We start from the raw sequence: 25,539 nt of genomic DNA, 5'->3' as shown, positions 1-25,539 counted from the left end.
GCCATGAGGGGGCTCAGGAGGCAGAGGAACTTGTTAGAAGGATCCTTTCTGATTCAAGTTCATGATAGAAAGTGACAAAGTGCTGTTGTTTGTAGTCCATAGAACCTTCAGGTGCAGGCTACAGATCTCCTGACAGTCCTGAGGTTTTTCAGGAGAATTAGCATATGAAAGTGGCATACAGATATTTCCTTGACTTTTTTTTAAAGGGAACAGTTTGCATATAAAGTAATAAGGTTCTAATCTTGAATGTTTTCAAGTTAAATGTTGTATTTATATTGAGGTTTGGCTCTGAAATATTTCATCTATACTATCAACAAGTGTTAGTGTGGTGTAGGTTTATATATACTTCTAGCTCTATTTATAAACTAAGCAGAATGGAAGTCGCACATCATTTCAAAATATTGCAGTGTGCAAACTGCAGTTCTTATTCTAGTGAACATGTGCTTCTGGGCCAAATCCTTCTTCCTCAGCCAAACCAGAGTGTGATGCAAGGAGGGAGGTAGTGAATGGGTTCAGCAGCTGAGATCAAGGAGTTCTGTGCATCTCATACACTTACATGCCCCCTGTTACTGTAGAATCTAAGTGCCTCACAATTTCGAATGTATTTATCTGCACCCCTGTGAGGTAGAGAAGGACTATTCTCTCCATTTTACAGATAGGGAACTGAGGCACATAGAGACTACATTACTTAGAGTCATAGAAATGTGGGTCTGGAAGGGATCTTGAGATCATCTAGTCCAGCCCCCTGTGCTGAGACAAGACCGAGCATACCTAGACCATCCCAGAATGGTGTTTGTCTAACCTGTTCTTAAAAAACTTCCAGTGATGAGTATTCCATTATTTCCCTGGGAAGCCTACTCCAGTACTTATCTATTCTTATAGTTAGGGTATGTCTACACTACGAAATTAGGTCGAATTTAAAGAAGTCGGTTGTTTAGAAATCATTTTTATAAGGTTGATTGTGTGTGTCCCCACACAAAATGCTCTAAGTGCATTAAGTTGGCGGACTGCATCCACAGTACCAAGGCTAGCGTCGACTTCCGGAGCGTTGCACTGTGGTAGCTATCCCACAGTTCCCGCAGTCTCTGACGCCCATTGGAATTCTGGGTTGAGATCCCAATGCCTGATGGGGCAAAAACAATGTCGCGGGTGATTCTGGGTACATGTCGTCAGGCCCTACCCTCCCTCCCTCCCTCCCTGCCGTGAAAGCACCGGGAGACAATCATTTCGCACCTTTTTTCAGCCCAGACACCATAGCACTGGGATCATGGAGCCCGCTCAGATCACCGCAGCAATTATGAGCACTTCAAACACCACGTGCATTATCCTGGAGTATATGCAGTACCGGAACCTGCCAAGGCAAAACCAGGCAAGGAGGCGACAGCAGCGCGGCAACGAGAGTGATAAGGAAATAGACATGGACATAGACCTCTCACAAAGTACGGGCCCCAGCAATGTGCAAATCATGGTGTTACTGGGGCAGGTTCATGCCGTGGAACGCCAATTCTGGGCCCGGGAAACAAGCACAGACTGGTGGGACCGCATCGTGTTGCAGTGTGGGACGATTCCCAGTGGCTGCGAAACTTTCGCATGCATAAGGGCACTTTCATGGAACTTTGTGAGTTGCTTTCCCCTGCCCTGAAGCACCAGAATACCAAGATGAGAGCAGCCCTCACAGTTGAGAAGCGAGTGGCGATAGCCCTGTGGAAGCTTGCAATGCCAGACAGCTACCAGCCAGTCGGGAATCAATTTGGAGTGGGTAAATCTACTGTGGTGGCTGTTGTGATCCAAGTAGCCAACGCAATCAAAGTGCTGCTGGTGTCAACGGTAGTGACTCTGGGAAATGTGCAGGTCATAGCTGCAACGGGATTCCCTAACTGTGGTGGGGCGATAGATGGAACCCATATCCCTGTCTTGTCACCGGAGCACCAAGCCAGCGAGTACATAAACCGCAAGGGGTACTTTTCAATGCTGCTGCAAGCACTGGTGGATCACAAGGGAAGTTTCACTAACATCAGTGTGAGATGGCCGGGAAAGACACGATGCTCATGTCTTCAGGAACTCTGGTCTGTTTCAAAAGCTGCAGGAAGGGACTTTCTTCCCAGACCAGAAAATAACCGTTGGGGATGTTGAAATGCCTATAGTTATCCTTGGGGACCCAGCCTACCCCTTAATGCCATGGCTCATGAAGCCATACACAGGCAGCCTGGACAGTAGTCAGGACCTGTTCAACTATAGGCTGAGCAAGTGCAGAATGGTGGTAGAATGTGCATTTCGATGTTTAAAAGCGTGCTGGCGCAGCTTACTGACTCGCTCAGACCTCAGTGAAAAGAATATCCCCATTGTTATTGCTGCTTGCTGTACGCTCCACAATATCTGTGAGAGTAAGGCGGAGACATTTATGGCAGGGTGGGAGGTGGAGGCAAATCACCTGGCCGCTGATTACGTGCAGCCAGACACCAGGGCGGTTAGAAGAACACAGCAGGGCGCGGTGCGCATCAGAGAAGCTTTGAAAACCAGTTTCATGACTGGCCAGGCTACGGTGTGAAAGTTCTGTTTGTTTCTCCTTGATGAACCCCCCCCCCCTTTCTCCTTGATGAACCCCCCCCTTCCCCGGTTCACTCTACTTCCCTGTAAGCTAACCACCCTTCCCTCCCCCCTTCGATCACCGCTTGCAGAGGCAATAAAGTCATTGTTACTTCACATTCATGCATTCTTTATTAATTCATCACACAAATAGGGGGATAACTGCCAAGGTAGCCCGGGAGGGGTGGAGGAGGAGATAAGGACAAGGACACACTGCACTTTAAAACTTTAAAACTTATTGAAGGCCAGCCTTCTGTTGCTTGGGCAATCCTCTGGGGTGGAGTGGCTGGGTGGCTGGAGGCCCCCCCCCACCGTGTTTTTGGGCGTCTGGGTGAGGAGGCAATGGAACTTGGGGAGGAGGGCTATTGGTTACACAGAGGCTGTAGCGGCGGTCTGTGCTCCTGCTGCCTTTCCTGCAGCTCAACCATACGCTGGAGCATATCAGTTTGATGCTCCAGCAGCCGGAGCATTGACTTTTGCCTTCTGTCAGCAAGCTGATGCCACCTATCCTCTTCAGCCCGCCACTTGCTCTCTTCAGCCCGCGATTCAGCCCGCCACCTCTCCTTGCATTCATATTGTGCTTTTCTGCACTCTGACATTGTCTGCCTTCACTCATTCTGCTGTGCTCTGTCAGCGTGAGAGGACATCTGGAGCTCCGAGAACATATCATCCTGAGTCTGCCATTTTCTCCTTCTAATCTTCACTAGCCTCTGCGAAGGAGAAACATTTGCAGCTGGTGGAGGAGAAGGGAGAGGTGGTAGTTAAAAAGACACATTTTAGAGAACAATGGGTACATTCTTTCACGTTAAATCTTGCTGTTCACATTACACAGCACATGTGCTTTCATTACCAGGTCTCAGCTTTCGTTACAAGGTCTCATTTTTCCTCTTATATTGAGGGCCTGCCGGTTTGATGTGAGAGATCACTCAGACACTGCCAGGCAACAGAATTCAGCTTGCAGGCAGCCATAGTAAGCCACAGTCTTTTGACTTTTTTAACCTTCATAACATGTGGGAATGGTTTCAAACAGCAGCGCCCTCATTTCCCATACCAAGCGGCCGTTGGGTTGGCCATTTAAAATGGGGTTGCAATTTAAAAGGAGGGGCTGCGGTTTCTGGGTTAACGTGCAGCACAAACCCAACTAACCCCTCTTCCCTCCCCCCACACTCAATTCTCTGGGATGATCACTAATAGCGGGGAACATTTCTGTTCAGCAGAGCAGGAACGGGCACCTCTGAATGTCCCCTTAATAAAATCACCCTATTTCAACCAGGTGACCGTGAATGATATCACTCGCCTGAGGATAACAAAGAGAGATAAGGAATGGATGTTGTCTGCATGCCATCAAACATCGGGACCATACGCTGCCATGCTTTGTTATGCAATGATTCCAGACTACGTGCTACTGGCCTGGCGTGGTAAAGTGTCCTACCATGGAGGACGGAATAAGGCAGGCCTCCCCAGAAACCTTTTGCAAAAGCTTTGGGAGTACATGAAGGAGAGCTTTCTGGAGATGTCCCTGGAGGATTTCTGCTCCATCCCCATACACATTAACAGACTTTTCCAGTAGCTGTACTGGCCGCGAATGCCAGAGCAAATTAATCATTAAACACGCTTGCTTTTAAACCATGTGTAATATTTACAAAGGTACACTCATCAGAGGTGCCTTGTGTGCCCTCAAGGTCTGGGAGCACGCCTTGGATGGGTTTGGGGGTTATTGGTTCCAGGTCCAGGGTGAAAAACGTATCCTGGCTGTTGGGGAAACCAGTTTCTCTGCTTCCTTGCTGTGAGCTATCTTCATTGTCTTCATGGTCATCTCCCTTGTCCCCAAAACCCGCTTCCGTGTTTCGTGATTCTCCATTGACAGAGTCAAAGCACAGGGTTGGGATAGTGGTGGCTGCACCCTCTAGCATGGCATTCAGCTCAGTGTAGAAGCGGCATGTCTGTGGCTCTGCCCCAGACCTTCCGTTTGCCTCTCTGGTTTTGTGGTAGGCTTGCCTTAGCTCCTTAATTTTCACACGGCACTGCTGTGCGTCCCTGTTATGGCCTCTGTCCTTCATGCCCTTTGAGACTTTTTCTAATGTTTTGGCATTTTGTTTCCTGCAATGGAGTTCAGCCAGCACTGATTTGTCTCCCCATATGGCGAGCAGATCCCGTACCTCCCATTCGGTCCATGCTGGAGCTCTTTTGCGATCCTGGGACTCCATCATGGTTACCTGTACTGATGAGTGTTCATCTGTGTGTTCACCTGGGCTCTCCACCACGCTGGGCAAACAGGAAATTCAAAATTTCGCGGGTCTTTTCCTGTCTACCTGGCCAGTGCATCTGAGTTGAGAGTGCTGTCCAGAGCGGTCACAATGCAGCACTCTGGGATAGCTCCTGGAGGCCAATACCGTCGAATTGCGTCCCCACTACCCCAAATCTGACCCGGAAAGGCCGGTTTCAGCGCTAATCTTCTCGTCGGAGGTGGATTAAAGAAATTGATTTAAAGAGCCCTTTAAGTCGAAAAAAAGGGCTTCGTCGTGTGGACAGGTCCAGGCTTAAATCGAGGTAATGCTGCTAAATTCGACCTAAAATCATAGTGTAGACCAGGCCTTAGAAAGGTTTTCCTAACATCTAACTTAAATCTTCCTTACTACAGATTAAGCCCATTACTACTTGTCCTACATTCAGTGGACGTGGAGAACAATTGATTACTATCCTCTTTATAACAGCCTTTAGCAGATTTGAAGACTGTTGTTAGGTCCCCCCTCAGTCTTTTTCCCCCTCAAAACTAAACATACCCAGTTTTTTTAACCTTTCCTCATAGGTCAGGTTTTCTAACCCTTTTATCATTTTTGTTGCTCTTCTCTGGACTTTTTCCATATTGTTCCTTAAATGTGGCACCCAGAATTGGTCACTGTACTCCAGCCGAGGCTTCACCAGTGCCAAGTAGAGACAATTACTTCCTATGTATTACATATGACACTCCAGTTAATACACCTCAGAATATTAGCCATTTTTGCAACCGCATTCCATTGTTGATTAATATTCAGTTTGTGATCCACTATAACTCCCAGATCTTTTTCAGCAGTTCTATTGCCTAGCCAGTTATTCCCCATTTTGTAGTTCCTTCCTAAGTGAAGTACTTTCCATCTTTGTTGAATTTTATCTTGCTGATTTCACTCCAGTTCTCCAATTTGTCAATGTCATTTTCAATTCTAATCCTGTCCTCCAAAGTGCTAGCTTGGTTCCATACACAAATGTTATAAGCATACTCTCCACTCCATTATCCAAGGTATTAATGAAAATATTAAATAGCACCAGACCAAGGACAGACCCTGCGAGACCTTGTTAGATGTGTCCTACGAGTTTGATAGCGAACCATTGAAGAATTGTACTAAAAGAGTAGTTATCAACCAGTTGTGCACCCACCTTATAGTAATTTTATATAAACCACATTTCTCTAGTTTGCTTATGCAAATATCACATGGGGCTGTGTCAAAAGCCTTACTAAAATCAAGATATATGACACCTACAGTTCCCCCCTCCCTCCCATCCACTAGGTCATTAACCTGGTCAAAGAAAGGAATTAGGCTGGTTTGGTATGATTTGTTTTTGACAACTTCATGTTGGCTATTCCTTATTACCCTGTTATTCTCAAAGTGCTTACAAATTTATTTTTTTAAATATTTGTTTCATTATCTTTCCAGGTATCAAAGTTAAACCGACTAATCGATAATTCCTTGAGTTCTCTTTGTTCCCCATTTTAAAGACAGGCACTATGTTTGCCATTTTTCAGTCCTCTGGGACCTCATCCATCCTCCATGAGTTTTCTAAATTGATCAATCACTAATGTTTCTGAGATTGCTTCAGATAGTTTCTTAAGTACCCTAGAATGAAAAATATTCAGAGTTCCATTTATGTCCTGCTAATGTGATTTATTGATTTAGAAGTAAAGTGTGTTTATGAATAAAAGGGAGAATATTATTACCCTTTGAAAATAAGATCACTCATTTAGGTGTCTAATACAGAGTTAGATGCCTACATTTGAAAATGTTAGCCAAGGTATTTTGTTTATGTAAGACTATTTCTTCTTTGTTATTCCATAGATATAATCTACTATCTTTATATTAATATTTTATACTAATCTAGCTAATCACTTAATGTCAAGAACAAATCTCAAAAGCAGCAAATAATGTTAATAAACTTGAAAAGATTTGGAAAAGTAGTACAATTGGCATTGATAACACAAATATCAATTTTTAACACTGGTATCATGTCTGGCCTCATATATGGAGCAGAGTCATGGAAATTGATAAAATCAACTTATTCCAAAATAAATGCCTGTGGAAGATTTTCAGAGTCCATTGGAAAGAGTTTCTTGCAACAACAGAAATTTTAGGTAGAACAAACCAGCCTAAAGCATCAAACATGGTAAGATGATGATGATGGACATATTTAGGACCTGATTTAAGGATGCCACCAACAGGGTTTTCACGTCATGTGATAATATGGACACTGGGAAGAAAAAAAGAGGGCAACCTAGAGAAATATTATGTAGAACAGTAGAGAAAAAAGCCAAATCCATCATGATGCTCAGAAGCCTGAATAGACAAGCATATGACCAAAATAAATGGCAGAAACTGGGGAATGCCCTTTGCACTGGGGGTTTAGAAAGATAAAGGAAAGATAAAAGCATCAGTAGATTTACCTCTGTTTACCAGCTAACATTTCCACTGCCTTTTAAGGAAAAAAGTAATAGTGTAATATGTTAGAATTATAGCACATTGGAAATAGGCCTCTTAATAAGGAAATGGGATTTAACAATCTCCTAATATGTTCAGTGTGGCTTTAGATGTGGTCGTTCCACTGTCGACCAGATCTTTACATTGAGATGGCTTTTTGAGGTTGAATTTAATAAGTCATGCTCTGCACTTTTTATACACTTCCATCAAGCCGTTGATTCAGTGCATCAAGGAAGTTTGTAGAATCTGGTGAGGTGACCTGTCCCTGGGAAAGAAAACGTCATTAGTATAAGAGTTCTGTAATGGAACTGAAAGCTGTATTAGAGTCAATGACAGATACATAGCATGGTTTCCTATGTCCATAGGAGTTTGGCAAGGCTGCATTCTGCCATCATTGTTGTTCCATATCAGTATTGATTGGTTGATGGCAGTTTTGGATGGTGTTGAGCTGAGCACCATTCTGCTTTGAGGTCACGCAGGATGAAAGGGAAAATAAAATGATTCTTTACAAGAACTTCCTCAGGTGGTTGTTTACTAAGTGGAGGTTTATTAATGTTATTTTCAGAGTAGCTGCTGCTGCCAAATGTAATAGTGTTAGAATGGGACTCTGAACTAAAGACAATTCAAGTTTGAGAACAGAACTTTCATATGAGATGTAAAATCAAAAGACTTGTTGGTAGGCTCTTTTCACAAAAACAGGAGCACAAACCCATATGATATGGTCATATTCCAACTTCTTTATTTACATTCTAGCTACCCAAATTCCCACTACATTTTTAGATGGATACTCTATTTTTTATTTCTTATACTGAAATGTATTGTTGCTGTGCGCTATTAAGTAGTTGATGTAATTTGCCCCAAAGATGGTTGTCAATTTTGGGCACATCCTGAATGCTATCCCTCTATCCTGGAAACCAAAATATGACCAATTTGATTTTTAAGATTAAAAGCCATGGAGAACGATGTGTCCTGTGCACAGAACAAGCCTCAGTGACAGTACAAATATCTATTGCTGTCAAATGGACCCAACCCTGACCTTGAATGGATAAATCTATAGTGTGACAGGGTTGTAACATTTCTGTGTTCATTCATTGCTGACACATAATGGTGATTTTTTGAGAATACCAGTTGTGACGGTGTTTTTGGTGATATGGGCAGTTGTCCACTGGCAACGAGGAAATGGTTGATCCCTTTCAGGGCAGTGCCAGCCTCCTCCCAGTGTGGGGGGTGGGGGACTGAGGTGGTCTAGGCAGAAAATTGGGGGGACTGCATTAAACATATAACCTCCCCACACCCACACAACCAGCCCAAGGCCCCTTAATCCCAGAGCTCTGGGCCTGGAGCTGGGGAGGGGCAGGGCTAGGCGCACCCCTGCCAGGGGATCCTACCGTGCACTGTACTCCAGCTGCTAGTCCTGGCCAGGCTGGAGAGGCACAGACCCACTTCCGGGAACCTCCCCTGACTGCAGGATGCTCCACATCTCCCCTCACTTCCTGCTTCCATCGCTCTCAGCCAATGGGGGGAGGAGTCACTGTGTGGGGAGCTGACCCACTCCATTCGCCCAGGGCACCATTTTTCCTAAGGCCGGCCCTGGACATCAACACTCAGAGCTGGGCAGCTGGAGAGTGGTGGCTGCTAGCCAGGCACGCAGCTCTAAAGGCAGCACTGCCACAATATGGCATTGCCACCCTTACTTCTGTGATGCTGCTAGTGGCTGGGTGCCCGGCCAGCAGCCGCCACTCTCCAGCCACTGAGCTTTGAAGGCAGCAGCTGCCATTCTATTCACAGCTGAGTGACGGAAGAGCAGAGGCTGCTGGCCAGGCGCCCAGCTCTGAAGGCAGTGCCGGCATCAACAACAGCGCAGAAATAAGCGTGGCATGGTTCAGAAGCGAATTAAGGTTTCCTGTGGCCCTGGGCCAGAGCAAGTGGGGGGCCCCCCCTTCCCCACTCCTGCCTGAGGGCCCGCCCATGTTCTGTCCCTTCCGCCTGTGGCCCTGCCCACAGCCCCACCCCTTTCTTCCCCTTCCCCAGGACTTTGCCCTTGTTCCACCCAGCCCCCCCCCCCCCCAATTCTGCCCGCCATACAACCCATTTGCTCCTTTCTGCCCCCCCCCATCCACTGAGGCCCCAAGACCGGAGAAGCTCTGTCCCCACACCATGGCCCTTGGGCCATAGCGGGGAGCGAGAGCTCCTCTAGTCCCAGGGCTGCAGCAAGGGTCCAGGTGCTGGGGCTTCCCCTGATACCCCCCGCGGTCCTGGCACTTCTGCCAGAGAGCTGGGTCAGGCACAGGGGATTCCCCTGCCACACCGCAGCTTCTGCCGGGAACAGGGTCAGAGTACTGGGGGCTTCCTCTGCCAGAGACTGTGTTGGGGGCTGCTGGGGGACTTCCCTCATGCCGTGGCTTCTGCTGGGGATGGATGGGGTTGGGTGCTGCAGGGGGCTTCCCCCATCCCGGGGCTTCTGCTGGCTATGGGATTGGGAGGCACCGGGATTTCTCCTGCCCGGTAGGCGGTGGAAGCCAGTGGCCTCCCAATTGGCCAGGGCCCCTGGGCCCAGCCCAGTGGCTAATCCACCACTGTACCCGTTGCTCTGGGAGGGGTGGCTACAGGGAGGCTAAGACAAATTTTGGGGTGGTACAGCCCCTGCGAACTCCTCTAGCACCACTTCAATCACCTTCAGAAAAGGCAAAGTGAGGAGCATCAACAGGAAGTTGCATATAATGTTTTTCCACTGTTTTTTACTGTAGGAGTTATACACATGTCCAGTGTATTGAGGGCACTCTCGAGTATTCACATTTGTACTAGAAATTAAACCGTAATGAGTTGATATTGAATTCTAGGACATTGTGAGTCCCTCTCTGTACACTGAATAGGAGAGGGAAGATAGTCCATCCGGACTGTCTTTTGGGGACTATACAGATGGCCTGGGACCATTTGATGCTCATTTCTATGCATCACTAGTAATTTTTTATTATTATTATTTCTGTTTTGGAGCTACATCTGTTAGTTCATTCATGTAATGCTAAGATATAGAGAGGTTTCAGACTAATACAGGGCTTCTCAAAATGTTTTCAAAGTGGAATACTTTTTAATAGCAAGATTTTCTCCTAAACCATCTCCCGTCCTATATGCAATAGTGCAAACCACATTCCACTCCCATTGCAATCATATAATATCCCTATTGCAGCTACACTTCTTTAAAAGAATGCCCAAATGCAGGAATGGATAGGAGATGGGGCTGCTGCACAAGTATAAATAAGGTAAGTATTTGGCCTGGAGAATCTTTATTACTGGCTGTGAGGCACAAGAAAGAAAGAAAAATAGCTTGATTTTCAGATCACAGATTGGGTTTGCATGGCTGACAGTTAAAAAAGACAACTTCATAAACCTCTACCCCAATATAACGCGACCTGATATAAGACGAATTCAGATATAACGCAGCGGTAAAGCAGCGCTGCGGAGGGGCGGGGCTGTGCACACCGGTGGATCAAAGCAAGTTCGATATAACACAGTTTCACCTATAACGCGGTAAGATTTTTTGGCTCCTGAGGACAGCGTTATATTGGGGTAGAGGAGACATACATGGTGGAGCCCCATTCTGCAGAGCCTGGATGACTGATTTCCAGTGATGGAGGATCTTGCCAAGTTTTCCCTCCCTGAATTCTCCAGTCTTTGTTTGATGCTGGTATTCCTTCCTGTACTTCTGTGGAGTTGATATTTATTCCTGCTCTTTTAGGGATCTGGTTTTATTTCCTCTTAGTAACTGTAACCAGTTATAACACATAATTTCTGTTTGCAGTATTTGAATTGTGAGCTATGAGATGCTATTAGTAATTCTTTTTTGTCACTGAGGCTCTTTTGACTATATGTCAATATTAGTGTGGATATATTTATCTCTGGTATGTGTACAACTTTTCTTATCCAGGAGAGAGACACACTTTTGGTGGCATTCCAGAGATGGAAGAGTTAAGGGTGTCTTTGTGTAATTTTGGTGACTCTGGTTGGGTAGGGTTGATTTACTAGGGGAATTGTTGGTGTATTTGTGTCAATGAGTGGACTAAAAGATTATTTATATTGGTATATGGCTTTTTTCTGTATATCCTGTTTTTTGTAGTGTTTTGAGTATGGCTTTATCATCCACTATTGGGGTTTCATGAAGCACAAAGTATTTGTGTTTGTTTTCCCTGTTTTTTTCAACATTTAAATACAAATAGTAGATCTGAAAGTTTCAATTAATTTGTTGTACTATAACATTATCCGTTTTACTTCAATGAGAAATTGACCAGTTTACCTCACTTAATAATTGTATGTGGCAGTGAGACAGCCACTAGCAAAGATACCTGCAATCTCCTATTGTTCCCCATGGGAGTGAAACCACAGACTGTCCTTAGTCAGAATGGCTGCCATACATGTATAGTCTTTGAAAGTGGCCACAAACGACTGCTCCTTGGAAAGATAGCCATTAATTCTTTTCCATTGTTTGCAATGCAGTTGAAGCCAGGCTGACCTCAGAAAAGTTGACCATCTCTTGGGTTCTATGGTTAGAAAATGGCAGGAAACTGGGAGGAGGCAGGGATTATTGGCATTGCAAGTGTTCATCAACATGTCCTTTTTGCTATACTGCTGCAAAGTGATTTGACACACTCCATTAAGCAAACTAGTTAATTTAGTTGCCTTGGTGTGGGGTTTTCCCCAAAAGGTCTGATTAATCAAAAAATGGGAAAAAACAATCTGTATGTATTTTCAAGACATTATCTTCAGCCATTTTTCACCAAAATTTTATTTGGGGAAAAAAAAAAGTGAATCAAAACTAGAAGGTTACAAAGGAAAAGTCTGCTGCCACCTTCAATATGGTGCATCTAGTATGCCACCATACTATATGAACATTATGTAAGCATTTTTATAATTCTTAGAAATGTACTGTAAGATGTTCCCGTTCTGAATCTTATTCAATTTCAAAATTCAATTAAAATTGCTGACATTTTCTTTTTTTCCACCCTCTACAGGAGTAACCACTGTGTTGACAATGACAACGTTGAGCATCAGTGCACGAAATTCCCTCCCCAAAGTAGCTTATGCAACAGCCATGGATTGGTTTATTGCTGTTTGTTATGCATTTGTATTCTCTGCATTGATAGAATTTGCCACTGTAAATTACTTCACAAAACGAGGATGGGCATGGGATGGAAAAAGCGTAGTCAATGATAAGGTAAACACATTTATATTTCCAGTCAATTCTAAGAAAATAGCTTAACAGATATTTTGATAGTTGATTATTACTGAAAAAATACTTGAATTTTCAAACCAATTGAAAGGTTATGACTTGTGAGATGAAAGTAGGTGCGGATAGAAAGATATTGTAAAGTGTGTGCTCAAATTGCCAAACTCTAGCAGAAATTAAACTGCATACAGGAACTTTCTCTAGCAGGCAGTCCTTGGAGAAATGATTATTGTGTCAAGGCTCTCTCCACATTGATCAATAGCCTATTTGAATCTCGTTAAATGTCAAAAAATATAAAATCTGAGGTTACACCACATTATGTTCCTGAGTCCTTCATGTGGAAATGAATAAAATCAGAGTAATATTTCTGTAAAAAATCTTTATTCAGACTTAATGAAAATAAGTTTCCTACACTTGCATCCATTACATTTCAAAACATTGGAGATACTGTCACATTCACCCAACTTCTTTATTTCCTTGTTTGTTTTATAGTTATCCATTTCCCTCTTGTTCTTTATCGGCATTACTGTGAAGAATGAGGGAGTTATATGTAGGGTTTTATTTATAAATATAATTTGCTCCTCAGGTTATGTCTGATATTAACCTGCCCAAATGCCAGGAGTTAAATCAAAGAGGGTGTTAAGGGGGAAGCAAACAGGAACCAAAATAGTGTCTCCTTAAGGGATTAAGGGGGGGGTAAACTATTAATTAGGGAATGGCCCTGCTTAGCTCCCACCAGGCTGCATAGTTTACTCATACTGAGGCTGAAGGCCTAGGATCAAAGGGGGTCCCAAAATCTTAAAGATGCTGCCCATGGGAATGACAGGGGGCTGCCGAGGGAGTGACAGGGAGAGCTAACAGTCAGACAAGGAGACACCAAGGCAAAGTGCGCATGCTGCAGGCAGGAGAGTCTGCTCCTCCCAGCTAGAGATGGGAGTTAGCTGGGTTAAGGGCAATTTACAAAAGTGTTCAAGGAAAGATTAAAGTGTAGGTAAGGGACAGTATACGTGTAGGACTCTTTGTTGTTTAACCCTTTGCTCTGTGTGCTTTCTACTTTTGGGTTAATGAATAATGCTTTGTTTTGAAGACAGTGTTTCTGAGTCACTTCACACTTATATTGTCGCGGACACCTGAAGGGAAAAGGTTTATAGGTGCCAATCTCAACTGGGGCTGTTTAGCTAACAGGTTGAGAAATGTGGGGGAGGGCTTGCAGCCTAGAGACCCAGTCTCAGCATAGCTGGACAATGTGATTCCACTCAGAACAAGGTGCAGGAGGCCAGCTCTGTCACTTGAGGCATGCACTCAAGAGAGACTGTCCCTAACCATGGCACATGCAAAATCAGCAAATTCTAGATGGACCAGAGTGTTGTGAGCAGCAGTGCAAGGAGGGTGGTATGGTCCAGTATGCCGTACCAGCAAGATATTTATAACTGGTACGGCGTACCGGAAAGAGGAGGAGCAGAATATGGGGCTGCTGGGGGGCCCCACGCCAGCAGTTCCTCCGGTGCAGCTGAACTGCCCCAGCCCTTCCATGCCGGGTCTCCTCCCTCTGTCCAGCACCCAGCCCCGCTGGAGGACAGGGCTGGGGGAGTTACAGCCACTGGAGATGCTGCCAGCGTATTGCTCCTTTCCCTGCTGTGGTTCCTGGGAGAGCCCTGAACTGATGCTACTGGGTGGCCCCATGCCGGCAGCTCCTCTGACGTGGTTGCCATACTGCCTCCAGCCCTGCCCCTCCCCCCGCAGCCCTGTCCCCTGGCGGGGCTGGCTGCTGTACAGAGGGAAGTCTCCTGCGCAGTGGAAGGAGGACAGAGAACCTCCACTCCCCAGGTAAGGGGGGTGGATCATAGGAGGGGATGGGGAGGCGCGGGCTGGGGGCAGGGCAGGGAGAAGTCACGTGGAGGGTCACATGAGGATGTCCTGTGTCCCCCATGGAGGGGGGAGTGTACCAGTAAGAAATGGATTCCACTTGTATCACTGGTTGTGAGGAACTTTGCAAAAAATAATAGAACTTGAATATGGGCCTGCTATCTAGATCCCAGAAAGCATGGAAAAATGCAAGCACATAATGGTCCTCTGACCAATTTAATTTCAGAAGATGAGGCCTGTTTAGTTTTTATGAATCTCTTACGCTACCTGAAATTTCTTCTTGTCCATCTTATCATCACCCGAATCAGTAGCTCGATCTGGCAAGGGTGCAAGTAAGTGCTGATCATTAGTAAGACTTCTAAGCATAATGGAGGAAGCTGAGAGTAGGAGGAAAGACAGCCTGGTAGGCTGGCAAGAATAGCCTGTCCGGACTAGGTAACAAGGTATTATGCAGCTAGGAGTGACAGAAATTGTTTCCTTAAAACTCAGGACACATTTCTCAGTGGCTGGCCCGTGTGGCTGCTCTGCCTCTGAGTTTCTTTCAAGTGCAGCTCGTAAACACACTCCAGACAAGCAGTAGGAGTAATGGAAAATCATTAAAATGCCAGCACCATACTCATGGTTTTTACTGATTGGATTGCATGTAAACAGCTGTGCTCTGACCACATTGTGTCTCAGGCACTGTTGCCCCTTGGTCATGGCCACTTTCTCCCTCAGCCATCAGTGCTGAGTTTACATCATGGTGCTGATCCTTGTGCACATTTGTCTGCACTATGCGGAACCCTCTTTGCTCAAGTTCTCAGTAACAGCTCTTTTTGCACTTCTACTGGCAGCTTTCATCAATCTGCAAGAGAGTCAAGAAAATATTATTTGGCTCCCTATGGCCATCCAGAGAGCGATACTTTACTACAATCGTTACTTTGACTCTGGTTCAATTTGCTTAATATTCAGTTGAATGTTAGGCTTTCTGAGATATCATAGGGAGTAGATGTTAATAGTTTGCTGTTCTCTAGCATTCTTCAAATATCACAGAGCACTTTACAAACCTTAATAATGTAATTAAGCCTAGCAGCGCATGTGGTAGCCCTGAAGTATTCTCATTTTACAGATCAGGAAAAAAGACATTAGTGAAGTAACTTGTTTAAGGTCACACTGTGAGACTGTGGCCAACCAGAAACCAAGACTTGCCATTCCTGACCCCCAGTCCTGTGCTCTAGCCTCTAACATACACTTCATCCATTCGGTTAATTGTAACCTCTTGTTGGTTGGAAAGCTCAATCTGAAATTCCTTTTTTACACTGTAGGACAACTTTCAAAAGTAGGAGTCTAAGGAGCACTTGCAAAATAAGAATGCCGTTATTAAACAGTTATCTTCATGCATCAAATAGTTCCACGCACAGAAACTTGGTTTGCATAAATAACTGCATATTTTGCACATGTAATCACCTTTTTTGTGCTTACAGGATCTGTATAGTCTATAAGCACAACTTCGGCACTTCTTATTGAAAACGTGGTCCTGAATATTTTACCCTGAAGACTCCTTGCCTATTGATAGCTTTTAGGCCCAAATCCAACACCCATCTAAGTTAGTGGAAAGACTCACATTGATTTCTCTGGGCATTAAATTGAATCTTTAGTTTCCACAGTGTGACTGCCTGCCTCCACAAACAAGCTGAAATTAGTGTATGTTCTATTCTTAGTGCCAACAAATGACATCTGAATGAATCAATTCAAGATCGAATCTTCAGTCGCACTCTTGGATTTACTGAAAACATATAGTTATAACACATAGTCATATTACATACTGTAATAGCAGTAGCCAAGACACTACGAGACTTACAACAATATCTTGCAATAACTCTCATTATAATATTTCATTTAAAAAGTCTTCACACACCAGAATTTTGTGTGCTCTCAATTTATATATTATCAAATCCTAAACATACTTAGTTTAAGACAAAATTCCTGCTGAAGTCAACAGAAATTTTGCCTGAATTAGAAGTTCAGGATTTAGCTCATTTATTTTAAATTCTGAACAAAAACATACTAATATTGATGACACTTTGGCTTGTTGCACCTGTTTTCAAATCACTTAGACTCCATTATTAAACATCCCTTTAAAGTGAAGTAGGTATTGGTTATTGTCCAGTTGTGTTTCTAGCTCATCAGACATTACTCACTTTAACTTATATTGTTTCTCAAATAAATTATAATTTTGATTCTTGTCATTTTTCAAGACCAGTGCCATTTAATATAATCCAATTGGAGTGAAGGTAGCAAAAAGATCACAGAATATGAGAAATAATGTATATTAAAATGAGTGGTGTCTGAGGATCAGAAACACAATTGGATGATACCAGACACATACTGCTAATTGTAATGGATTCCAGAGGATTTGAAAACAGCTCAGTTAGCCAAAAGCAGTGTAGACATACCCTCAGGGACTCCTTAGACCAACAGAAGTTTGAATCAATTGAAAACATAAAGTACTTTTGATATTGGTATAGAGGGGACAGTGTGTGAAGAAACTTTTAACTTAATATAATAGTGTTTTAATCACCTGATTACATTGCATTATTGCAAGATTTGGTGTCAAGTCCTGTAAATCGTTATTGTAAATAACACAGAACAAATGCTATTGCTGTCTCTTGACTTAATATATTATATAATTACTCTCTCTACCGTACCCTCATTCAGTTAATGAGAGAGAATCTCTGCTAAGGAAAACTTCAAGTTGTGGTTGCTCCTGACCCAAACCTGGGTACAATATTATATATTTCCCTAATAGAAGTGAAGCAAAGATTAACAGTTAATGTTTGCACAGTGCTTTAAATATGTAAAATGGAACATATAAGTGCAAATATTATATTAATAATAAGGAAGAACTGTAGAAAAAGTGACAGTGCATCCTTTCTTAACACCTGTTGCTCCTAGTGAAGAATGAGGTACCCACAACTTCAGGCAACAATTTCTAGATTCTAGGAATAGATCCTGAATTACTTACCAACAGATTATCTGCATGTCAAACAAATGCAGCTTTTCTGACTGGCACATTGACACTCCATTATAAATGATGTAGGAAGACCTTCTGAACTCTCCAATCATCCTTCAACTGTTTCTTTAAATTAGTGTAACAGTGTTCTTGAATGATCTCAGAAGTGGCAGCTGCTTAACAGATAAAGTATGCTTTTCCTGGGCAAAACGAGCAAAATTCAAGTGACCCAGCATCAACAGCGTGTCTTTTCAGGTTGTCATTCTTGATCTTAAATGCCCTTTCCTTGTGAGCAGGGTAGTTGACCTGTTCCTTATTTTATTTCTTACAACTCTCAGATGTAATGATGTGGAATCTAGCTCTGTTCCTATGTAAGTGACTACTGTAGGAAGTCATTCCATCCTTTCTTTCAGTATTGCTACCTTAATTCTACTGCTCATGAACTGTCCATTCTGAAATTCATCTAGTTCTTATATGACAAGATTAGTTCTATAAAGGCTACTTACCGATTGTCAATTGAAAATATTCTGTCTTCTAACAACCTATTCAATAATTACAGTCTTCCCATACCCAATTGTCTAAATATTTGAAAATTAGAAATTTCATTCAGAACAAAATCATATTGGGGTTTTCTACAGTACTGAAATATCTATTTCCCTGTAATCATCTAATGACTAAAAGTTAAGCTTTCAATATTTCAATTGTTTCTAATACCAAACCCACAATTTATCATTATGTAAAAAATCCCATTAATGGGACTGCAAATACTGTAGTAAATATTTTAAAATCACACTTCCTGGGTATGAAAAAAGGGATTTTGCTGATTAGCTAATATGGATCTCTCTCTCTCTCTCTCTCTCTCTCTCTCTGGTTTTACACACCCTCACCATGAACACAACACAAAGCTCAGCCACTTCCAGCTAATAAGCAATGTGTCAGGGTCAAGGGATGATTTAGCTGGGAATTGGTCCTGCTTTGAGCAGGGGGTTGGACTAGATGACCTCTTGAGGTCCCTTCCAACTCTGATATTCTATGATTCTAAGGGGAAATGACTGTGTTTACATTCCACTGAGGTTCTTTTCTAACTCTGAAGTAGGCTTGGAACTTGTATTTCACGGGGGAACTGAGGTGGGGGTCATAGGAATTTCCATAGTAAATAGCAGTCCACATTCACACTCCAGTCAGTACACCAATTCACACCATACCCCACATGAGGTGAGAACTGGAATGAAACTCAGCAAGGGGAATCTGATCACATTTCCTCCCCCTAGGCCACCAACAGCAGTGTTTTTTCCATGTAATATAGGCTACATCTACAGTTCACACCACTGTTGTGGTGTGTGAGGGTATGTGTAGCTACACACCGCAGTGAAAGGCAGGCTGTGTCTACACTGCTGTGTATAGCTGCCTAAATGGGTGGTGGTGTCTCCTGGAAAATTGAGTCTTTTAAGTCCAGATCTTGAACCTCCTTGCATGTAGTCAGACTGTTGAAGCCAGGCCAGTGAAGTCAACCTTGCTCTGTTCAGACAGAACACTTTGCAAGATGAGGGCCTATTTTCCAGGGGAAAAAAATGACCCAAGACATGGCTCAGACTTGTATGTGTTTACCTACATTTGCTCACTCATTCATATATCTGATTGACACCATTTTAGAAAAGGTAGATTATTAGGTCTACTATTACATTTGCTTTTTGCGTAGTCAAAGATGTCACCATCAAGGAATATAGGCCAAAATATAGAGTTTGTGTAACTTAAGCTTTACAACATTTAATATTAATAGAAATATTTTTTCAGGTGGTTGGATTGTTTAAAAAAATGCCAGTAAAAGCAATTTTTTGTTTTTGATTTGAACATTTCACTACAGCGTTTGCAACTGAAACATTGCAGCATTGTGTTAGCACAGAAGAAAAAAATATAAATTGAAAAAAACATGGAAATTATTTTTCAAAATCATGTGCCAAGCAGAATGAAATACAAAAAGTAAGCAAATAGGAGAGATGGTGATTAGATTTTAAAAATGTGTTCTTTTGTATAACCTCAGAGCTGATCCTGGGTAGTGCAGGAAAGAGAGTGGAAAGGTTTTTTTGGACCACAGTTGTTGAAAAGCCATAGCTTTGTTAGTTCACATCTTGTTCAGGTATCCATGTTATGGTATATAGACAGCCAACCTACCTGTACAGACTACAGGTTTGTACTTTTGTGTATTAAGGGGATGAAGGGTCAGGGTGCGGAGGTGGCCATTAGCAGGCCTGCTTACCCTTACCTTCAATCCTGACATCAGATCTGGGGCAGGGGTAAGTAGATATATACCTCAGGTAGTGATGATAATGGGAAGTAGGGCTGTTACTCACTCACAGATATCTCTTCCCTAGGTTTTAGCCATTGCAGGATTTTAAAATATCCTTAGCCATCCGAGCAAGCAATATAAATATAATTTAAAATATATGCAAATAACCGGAGTATCTTAAATAATTGAGTATCAGAGGGGTAGCCGTGTTAGTCTGAATCTGTAAAAAGCAACAGAGTGTCCTGTGGCACCTTTAAGACTAACAGAAGTATTGGGAGCATAAGCTTTCGTGGGTAAGAACCTCACTTCTTCAGATGTAAGAACCTCACTTCTTGCATCGGAAGAAGTGAGGTTCTTACCCACGAAAGCTTATGCTCCCAATACTTCTGTTAGTCTTAAAGGTGCCACAGGACCCTCTGTTGCTTTTTAAATAATTGAATTACAGTACGAGTTTGTATTTTTATTGGTGTGGAATTATGGGGTGTATGAGTAATGCAAACATTAGATTTGGGGGGGAGAGATGTCCCACTTCCTAATTTTTATATTAATGTACTGACAGATAACCTTAGTCATCTGGCTGTGCAATCAATCTTTAATTATCCCCTCCAGCAGTCGTCGTAATAGTCCTTTCATTTCACTATGGTAGGAACTGGGCATTAGTTCAATGAGAGTGGATTATATCATTCTCACCTACCTTTTTTTTCTGGTGGTGGCCCTTTTGCTGATCCATTCCCTGCTTCCTGTTTACTATTAGCTCTATCAGAACAGTGGGCCTCAAGTCAAGACTAGAGACTGAAGCTGGCTCCTACTCAATCAATCTAGGTAGTAGCCAGTCCTTCAAAGATATCCACCATCATGGACCCTTTCTCCCCTGGAGACTCCTGTTGACTTCAGTGGGACTCTGTGTGGGCATAAGGGCCTATGCTTCCATATTTCTTTACTAGATTGAGACACTATTCTGTAGCTTCCATCTGGGAGACTGAGGGCATCATCTACATGTGCTTTATCAATCACCAACATTTATTTTTCCATCTTCACTTTTAAAAAAAAAACATTTGAAATGCTGTTTTATTGAATCTGATTTGGTAAATGTCCCATGAAGTAAATATTTAACTCCATGCTGTCTTCCAATAGAAAAAAGAGAAAGCATCTGTCATTAAGAAAAACAATGCCTATGCAGTGGCTGTTGCCAATTATGCTCCAAATATTACCAAGGACTCAGTGCTACCAACAATCTCCAAGAGTGCTACAACCACAGAACCCAACAAGGCAAAGCCAGAAGCCAAGCCGCAAGAAGCAAAGAAAACATTCAACAGTGTTAGCAAAATTGACAGAATGTCTAGAATAGTGTTTCCAGTCTTATTTGGTACTTTTAACTTAGTGTACTGGGCTACATATTTAAACAGGGAACCTGTCTTACTTGGGTTTGCTCCCTCAACCTAAAAGCTAAATTACACTGGGGATGTATAGAATCATTATATCAGATAGGTTGTTTTGCTACGTACAGTACGACTAATAACTGCTAATCTGTGAACCAATATGTACAGAGTGTATATAGATAACTTATCCGTGTATCTCCAAAGGAGACACACAATGTTTATTCATGGATCTGTAAACAGATAACACCCATGGCTAATATAGCCAGCTCTTTAGAAGTTCTACCCAGGGGATTTCCTCAAAACTGGGATTCAAATACACAGAATTATATCTTCTCCATACAATTAGAGGAAAATATGGTCCTGCATAATTATTTAGGAACAGTATTTTTTTAATTTAAAGTTAAAATATTTTTCTATAAAATAACTGATTCTACTTTAATGAGAAAAGCTGTCATTAAAAATGATTTTTTTAAAAAACTTATTTCATACAATGGAAGTGCCCATGTATATTATAGAGTGATGAGCTCAAACTATTCTGTTGTTCACAACCATTTTGGAAAGTAGTTATGTTTAAAACTTAGTAAAGAGTATTGGAATGCCAAGGCCATAGTTCCTTACTTCTAGACCTGCTTTGAACTTGTTAATGAAGTATTCCAACTAATTTAAGTGAGCAGTAGTGATTAATCAAATTTCTAGCATCAATCAACTTCCACTAGAAAAATTGTTTTATTTTCCCCGGTGTTTGTTTCTCTGAGGTTGCTGAACCAAGTTCCCTTATTCAGCAAGGTCAGAAAAGGTGTGGTTTTCTTTGTTTTTGTTTTTTAAATTAGATTGATGTCAGGCTCATAAATATTGGTAATTGACACTCAGAAATTTTTCAGGGTCAAGCATATCAGAAACATAAAATGCTCTTTTTCCTGCTTAGTATTTATAGGAAAATCTGCCTTAAAAAGGCTTCCTCACATCTGCCCATAGAAGCCACTGTTTTCAAAGGAAACAGCAGTTTGTGATTGCAATCCAGGAAGTTGTCCTCATGGATAAGATTTATTGCTGCTTTTGTAAATTGCAACTTTACATTTCACTGACATAACTTAACTTTATATACAAGAAAGGGTTTTGCTAAGATTTGAATGTTATTTTTAATAAACTTCAGTGCATCATCAGTAATTGTCAATTATTTTATACACAAAATATAACAAAATTGGAGCTGCCGTTTGCAATTTTATATGAATATTTAATGTTAGTAAAATTAATTTTCATCTGAACCTTTGCAAATATTCCTTATGCCCTGAAAGGCCTGGTAAATTATGGCATAACTAATAATTGTGCACTGTATTTAGATTTTAATATACTTGGCCAATCAAAAATATTTTGATTCACATATACATTAGCAGTTATTAGTTGACCTTTTAAAATAGATGCACCTTTATGATGGTGTGTTTACAGTAGAAACATATGTCATCGTATAGTGTCATTTATTGCAGTTTTGTACAGTACTTGAGTATAGTGCATAAAATAGGTATGTTCAAAGTTTGACAAACTTGTACAAATATTTCTAAAATGAATAAATGAATTATCTTAAGACATGGAAACTAGCAAAAACGAAGAAGAATCAAACCTTGCATTTTTTGCTGTTTAATTTTCTTGTCTTTTCTTTGTTTTTAATGTGATTCTATTTTGTGCTTTGCATGACAGTATAGATGCCAAGGTCACAAATGCATTTTATTAGTAGACTTTACAATGAAGACAGACTTGACTTTAGTCAAACAAGATATTCCATATGACATCAGTAAAATAGAAGGGAGAACCACTGGTGAAATGTGTATTCCCTTCATCCCCTCTAATAAATCCATCTTAATTCATCAACGATAGTTGAAAAACAAGCACTTTACTCAAAACATTAAAATAGAAATATCCTTATTTTCATATATTATATTTATATATAAATGTAGATCTTCCATGTAATACAGAAATGTGTGCAATAGGGTGATGAAGTGTGTAAGGTCTGAAGGCAAGCAATAAAAAGTTTTTTCATGGTATAATTATACATTTTAAAAATGTTTTATTTGTAAACTATAAAAGATCCCTTTAATGTCATAGTGTCCAGGTATAACATATATACATATGTACATATGTAGAATATTTGTAAATATTGGTCCTGTAGAAAAATCCTTTCATGTTTCTCTCTGTTTCTGGCAAAGGGCTCTGACTATGTGGTATAGTGGAGGCCCAAGCTTATCTGCTCTCAGACTCTGAGTAGGCTGATCACTGTTTTCATGTACCTTTGGGCACCATCCTGCAACCTGATGGGAGCTCTCAACTCCCATTAACTTCAACAGGAGTTGAGGACTCTCAGCACCTCACAGGTTTGGGCTTATAAAGAGTAAGATCTGTATTCTACCCCAGTTACATCCCAGATAGCTTAACAAAGTTAGGTTTGCTGTCTCAAATAGTGGGAAGTCAGAACTCTGCCCTCTAGATACATGAGGAGTGCTTAATTTGTGCCAGGGCTGAGCCCCAGCCCAGCACCTTTGGGCTTGTTGAATCAGTCATGAATACAAAAAAAATGACTTGAGCCATGGCACATAATCTGGCACTTCTTTCATTACAAATTAAGCACTGTATATGAGTGTGTCCAGAGGTGCATTTAATTATGTGATGGGAGAGAGCTGTGTATCCTTGTTTTTTTTTTTTAAAGGAATACACACAGAGGTATCTGACTTACAAAATCAAGCAAGTCCTTTCATCGCTTCAGAAAATTAATATGCTTAATTTATAGCTGCACTGGGCCTGCTGTAAATTGTGCACCTTCAGCTTCACAGAGGGCCTGCTTCTGTTCCCACCTAAATCAATGGGAATTTGGGGAGCAGGGTCAGAAATAATGTGTTAGGAGCAACTATTTAATTCACTGAACAGTCCCTATGGACTTGTGCAACACTTAGAGTAAATTGCATAACCACCAGACCTTTAGCACATACTTTAGATGTAGAAAAACAAAACCATTTAAATGCAATCTATGTGCACAAATATCCTTTCAGAGAACTACATGCAGCTCCTGCTGAAGTCAGTAGGATTTGCAAGGGTATATCTAAAAGCGGAGTTTCAGCTCAAAGTCTTGTACAGTTGGTCTAGATTTAACGTTGGCTTCTTTTGTTTATTGCATTTTAAGCAATTTCTGTCAGTTGTCCTTATGATTCCAATGTTAAATCATTTATGATGATGAAAATGACTAAAAATAAATCTGATGAGTTCTTAAGAGTGACAACTGTATAGCTGAATGCGAAGATTTAAATAAACACAAGACCTTAACACGAATTTTGAAATGCCAGCCTTAGGGGTTTTTTTTAATTCACTTAAGTCTGTGACCAAGATTTTTCAAACCTGGTACCAAAAAGTTAGGCTCTTAAATTCATATTTAGGCACTTTTATAGATGCTGAGCACTTGGCGTACATCTACAACACGCGAAAAAACACATGGCTGGCCTGGGTCAGTTGACTCGGGCTCACAGGGCTTGGGCTGCGGGGCTGAACAATTGCTGTGTAGATGTTAGGGTTTGAGCTGGAGCCAGAGATCTGGGACCCTACACTCTTCCAGGGTCCCAGAGCTCAGATTCCAGCCAAGCCCGAATGTCTGCACAGCAATTTTTAGCCCCACAGGCGAAGCCCTGTGAGCCCAAGTCAGCTGACTAAGGTGAGCTGCGTACGTGCTGCGGGTCTTTTATCCCTGTGTAGACATAGCCTTGGAAGCCTGATCAATTTCAATATGATTTGTTAATGTTAAGCAATTCCAAAAATCAGCCCACTTTTATTTAAGAGATTTATTTATGGATGTAGGAACCTAAATTTGAATTTTTGGCCTAACTTCTGTCCCTTTCTAGTTTATTCCCACCCCCTCTACCCTCCCAGGCCATCCTCCCAAGCCTTCTATAGCATTTCTTACATGATCCAAAAACCAAATACACTAATAATTTAAAAGTTTAAAAAAATAAATAAAATGGCCTAACATTGTGGTAACTTGCACTGGGCTCAACAGGGTTCCAAGCCAGGGTTAAAGAATAGCTTTTTGATGTAGGACTGCAACATTTACTCCTTGATGCATAAGGCTAGAGAATAGTACCCAAATATTAAAAGTAATTTGGAATTAGGGGGTGAGAAAAGATAGAGAGCTCTGGGTTTATCAGCCTTGGCACCCTCTGTGGTAGTCTCCTGTCTTAGTGCATTTGTTGTAATGCACTGGCTTCCAAACATTCTTGTTGATATTTTCAGACACACAAAATAACCTCACCTTTCATTTATATTTAATGCGGCTGCAAACTCCTGTGCTATTGTGATGTTTTATTTATGTCCTCATGTTCTCCCAGCACTTTCGTGCAAATTTTTGGCCTTATTCAAATTGGCCACCATGTCCTATTATTTCAATTGGTGTGAAGTTACATGGGCCCAGATCTTCACAGGTATTTAGTCTCCTAACTTCCATTGAA

General features: G+C 41.8%; 1 protein-coding gene across 2 annotated transcripts in view; it reads left to right on the top strand.

The window, feature by feature from the left end:
- GABRA2 (gamma-aminobutyric acid type A receptor subunit alpha2) overlaps window positions 1–24,373 on the top strand; it is a 76,696-nt gene extending 52,323 nt beyond the window's left edge. For both annotated transcript variants that reach the window (XM_054030890.1, XM_054030891.1), the window contains exons 9-10: window positions 12,320–12,522; window positions 20,814–24,373. In XM_054030890.1, coding sequence (XP_053886865.1) covers window positions 12,320–12,522; window positions 20,814–21,122 — 512 coding nt within the window. In that variant the 3' untranslated portion in view covers window positions 21,123–24,373. The remainder of the gene's footprint in view (window positions 1–12,319; window positions 12,523–20,813) is intronic.
- The last annotated feature ends 1,166 nt before the right edge of the window (window positions 24,374–25,539 follow it).

This window comes from Malaclemys terrapin, chromosome 5 (assembly GCF_027887155.1).
Source record: "Malaclemys terrapin pileata isolate rMalTer1 chromosome 5, rMalTer1.hap1, whole genome shotgun sequence".
NCBI classification, from domain to species: Eukaryota; Metazoa; Chordata; order Testudines; family Emydidae; genus Malaclemys; species Malaclemys terrapin.
The sequence above is the reverse complement of the archived record's forward strand: the minus strand, read 5'-3'. Positions and strand labels throughout refer to the sequence as shown.